General features: G+C 50.6%; 1 protein-coding gene across 1 annotated transcript; it reads right to left on the minus strand.

The window, feature by feature from the left end:
- Positions 1-911: 911 nt before the first annotated feature.
- On the minus strand, positions 912-1,512 carry LOC100671029 (thioredoxin-like protein 4A). The gene has a single exon (XM_064283158.1). The coding sequence runs from the start codon at positions 1,510-1,512 to the stop codon at positions 1,084-1,086; it is 429 nt and encodes a 142-aa protein (XP_064139228.1). The 3' UTR covers positions 912-1,083.
- Between the last annotated feature and the right edge of the window lie 1,560 nt (positions 1,513-3,072).

Here is a 3,072-nt window from a genome sequence, read left to right on the forward strand (position 1 = left end):
GAGCATTCTGGCCGTAGTCCTTCCAAGACTGATTTGTTCCTTCTTCTGGAAGTCCATGGTGTATCCAGTGTTCTTCACCAACACCATAATTCAAAGGCATAGACTCTTCTGTGGTCGGTCTTCATTATTCGTTGGCCGTGCAAAGGAGGCCATTGAAAATACCATGGCTTAGGTCAGGCATACCTTAGTCCTCTTTGTCTTTTCACGCTTTAAAGAGGTCTTTTGAAGGAGAGACACCCAATGCCATATGCTGGGTGCTTACACTCTATTTTTTTTTATTTTTATTTCTTTCCCCTTCCAGAAAGGCTCTTCTTGTTCACTTGTATGTGTGCTTAAATATCCTTTCTCAGAGAAACCTTTGCTGACAGCTTGGTACAAAATAGTCACACTGCTCTTCCCAATTAAGGCCCTCTATTCTAATTCCCGGTGATGGCACTTGATATTTTTGTTTCGGGGGTTTATTTGTTTTCTTATTGGGCATTTCCCCTCCCTGGAATGCGGGAAGCTGATTACCAGTTGGACAGAGACTAGCAAATACTGAAGAAACAAATAAATACAAAACACTCAATCCCATCACCATGGAGTCGATTCCGACTCCTTCTGACCATGTAGGACAGAGTAGAAGTGCCACGCAGGGTTTCCAAGGAGTGGCTAGAGGATTCCAAGTGCTACTTTTTTTGTTTCTGTGTTTAGCTGAGGAAGGCTGAAGCACTGGGCCATCGTGGCTCCAGCACAGGAGAGGAGTCGCCTAGACGTTTATTGGAAGAAACGAGTGACAGGAGTCCAAAGAGGTTTGAAAAACAAATGAAATGCTTTATTTGGGAAAAAAATTCAGAAGTGTGCTGATTGGCCACGTTGGGGATGGCCCTCAGAGGGTGACTCTGAGGTGGCCACGTTTATCATCAGGAATCAAGGCAAACCCAAGGTCAATAGGCATCACTGTGTCCAGTGTTCTGGCACTGAGTTTTGTCCAGTGGTCACGAGGGAGCGGGCGCGTTCCTGGAGAATTCCTTATGTGGACCTGGCAAAGCCTCAGGGCGGTGTGTCGGAGGAGAGCTGAGGACACAAGGCCACGTGGAGGAGTCAGTATCTGTGCTTGGTGCAGTAGTCCTTCGGAGACACGACGAGCCCCCGGCCCTTGCGCGCCCCTCGGTAGACCGTCTCCACGATGTCGATCATCTCCTGTTTGTCGTCGATGGCCCAGGTGATCTTGTTGTTGTCGCCAGTGCCCAGATCGATCTGGATGTGTTTGTTCCTGTAGAAGAACATGACGGTGCAGGGATCGTAAAGCTCATACATTTGGTTGAAGCAAGGCACCTCGGTGATATCGACCAGATAGATCACGGCAAATCTCTGGACCTTCTCGGCGATTCTATAGAGAACCTCGTCCATTCTCATGCAGGTGGGATCCCAGTCGTGTCCAAAGCGAATGACGACGATGCGGTTGTCCTCGGAAAGGATGGCCTGGTCCACCTGCCAGCCGTTCTCTAGATGCGGAAGCGTGTAGGACATCTCGAGGGCCCCAGCGACAACCTCCGACTAAGGAGAACCACAGCTGACACGGAGATCTTGCAGAGGCGACGTGGCCGGCCCCCGGGCTGCAGCTGAGGCTGACGGGTGGAAGGCGAGCTCGGCTGGAGGCTGAGACCGTGGCAGGCTGCCTCGGGGCTGTGGAGGTGGACCGGTCCCCAGATCCGCGGGCAGGGAGGCAAGGCCGGTCGCTGGCTCAAGCACCCAGAACCGGAGGTCAGAGGATGCAGAGACGAGCGGGATGCCGGGTCCAGAGCGAGAGACCGACCGCCTTGTGGGAACGTCCATTTATACCCCCGGGGGGCGGGAGGGGTGGGGAGGCAGGCTGTGCCCTCAAGAAAGCTCCCATTTCCACTGCTGGGCGCCTCAGAGCAGATCTCATCAGGGCGGTGATTGCCTTATCTCGGATTCCGGAGGGGATCCATCACCTCCTATCAGATCTCATCACCACCCAGGTGATTGCTTAATGCTGGGCATCAAGGCCCAGAGCCAAGTTGACACGTAACATTAACCGTCAGGGCGCCTTGGATGCAGCTTCAGCTCTAGAGGCGGAAGGAAGAAAGCCCTCTCTGGGAAAAGAAACCAGAATTTTCAGGCTTGAGCATCCACGGCTGCCTGGCCTAGTTCTTCTGTACCCCGAAATGTGGTCATTTCAGACTTGAGTTATCAAGAAATGAGGAGCTCACGTAGGCATCGTGGGAATGTCTCAGTTCGATAGTGAGAGAAAAGAAATTATCTAGGCTGTTTCAGGTCCCCCGTTGCCGTCGAGTCGAGTCGGACTCACAGCGACCCTATCAGGACAGAGTAGAACTACCCTATACTGTTTCCATAGAGCTGCTGTTAGATTTGGACTACTGACCTTTTGCTTAGCAGCCTTAGCTCTTAACCACTGTCCCACCAGGGCTCCAGAAGGTGGCCATTTTAAATGATCTTCCACCCACCGGGTTGGAGGTGTGGGAACCATAATGAAAAAAGCCAGAGAATTGTCTTGGTGAAATACCAAAGTCTTTTTTTTTTTTTCCCCTCTGTATCGAACTTTGGATGAAGGTTACAGACCAAACTATTTTCTCATCAGTTAGTACACACATTGTTGTAAGACATTGTTTAACAACCCCAGGACATGTCAACACTCTCGCTTCTCAATCCTTCGTTCCATATTACTAGTTTTCCGGTTCCCTCCTACCATCCAGTCCCTGCCCAGGGCTGATGTGCCCTTTCCCTCTTGGTTTTTTTTTTTTTTTTTTTCCATGGGCCTGTTCAATCTTGGGCTGAAGAGTGAACCTCAGTAGTGGCCTCATTCCTGAGCTGAAAGAGTGTCTGGGGGCTATACTATCAGGTTTTCTCCAGTTTCTATCAGGCCAGCAAGTCTGATCTTTCCTTTTGAGTTAGAATTTTGGTCTACATTTTTCTCCAGCTCTGTCCAGGACCCTCTATTGTGAACCCTGTCAGAGCAGACAGTTTTGGTAGCCAGGCACCATCTAGTTGTACTGGACTCAAGCTGGTGGAGGTCATGGTAGATGTAGTCCATTAGTCCTTGGGACT

This window comes from Loxodonta africana, chromosome 3 (assembly GCF_030014295.1).
Source record: "Loxodonta africana isolate mLoxAfr1 chromosome 3, mLoxAfr1.hap2, whole genome shotgun sequence".
In the NCBI taxonomy this organism is placed as follows: domain Eukaryota; kingdom Metazoa; phylum Chordata; class Mammalia; order Proboscidea; family Elephantidae; genus Loxodonta; species Loxodonta africana.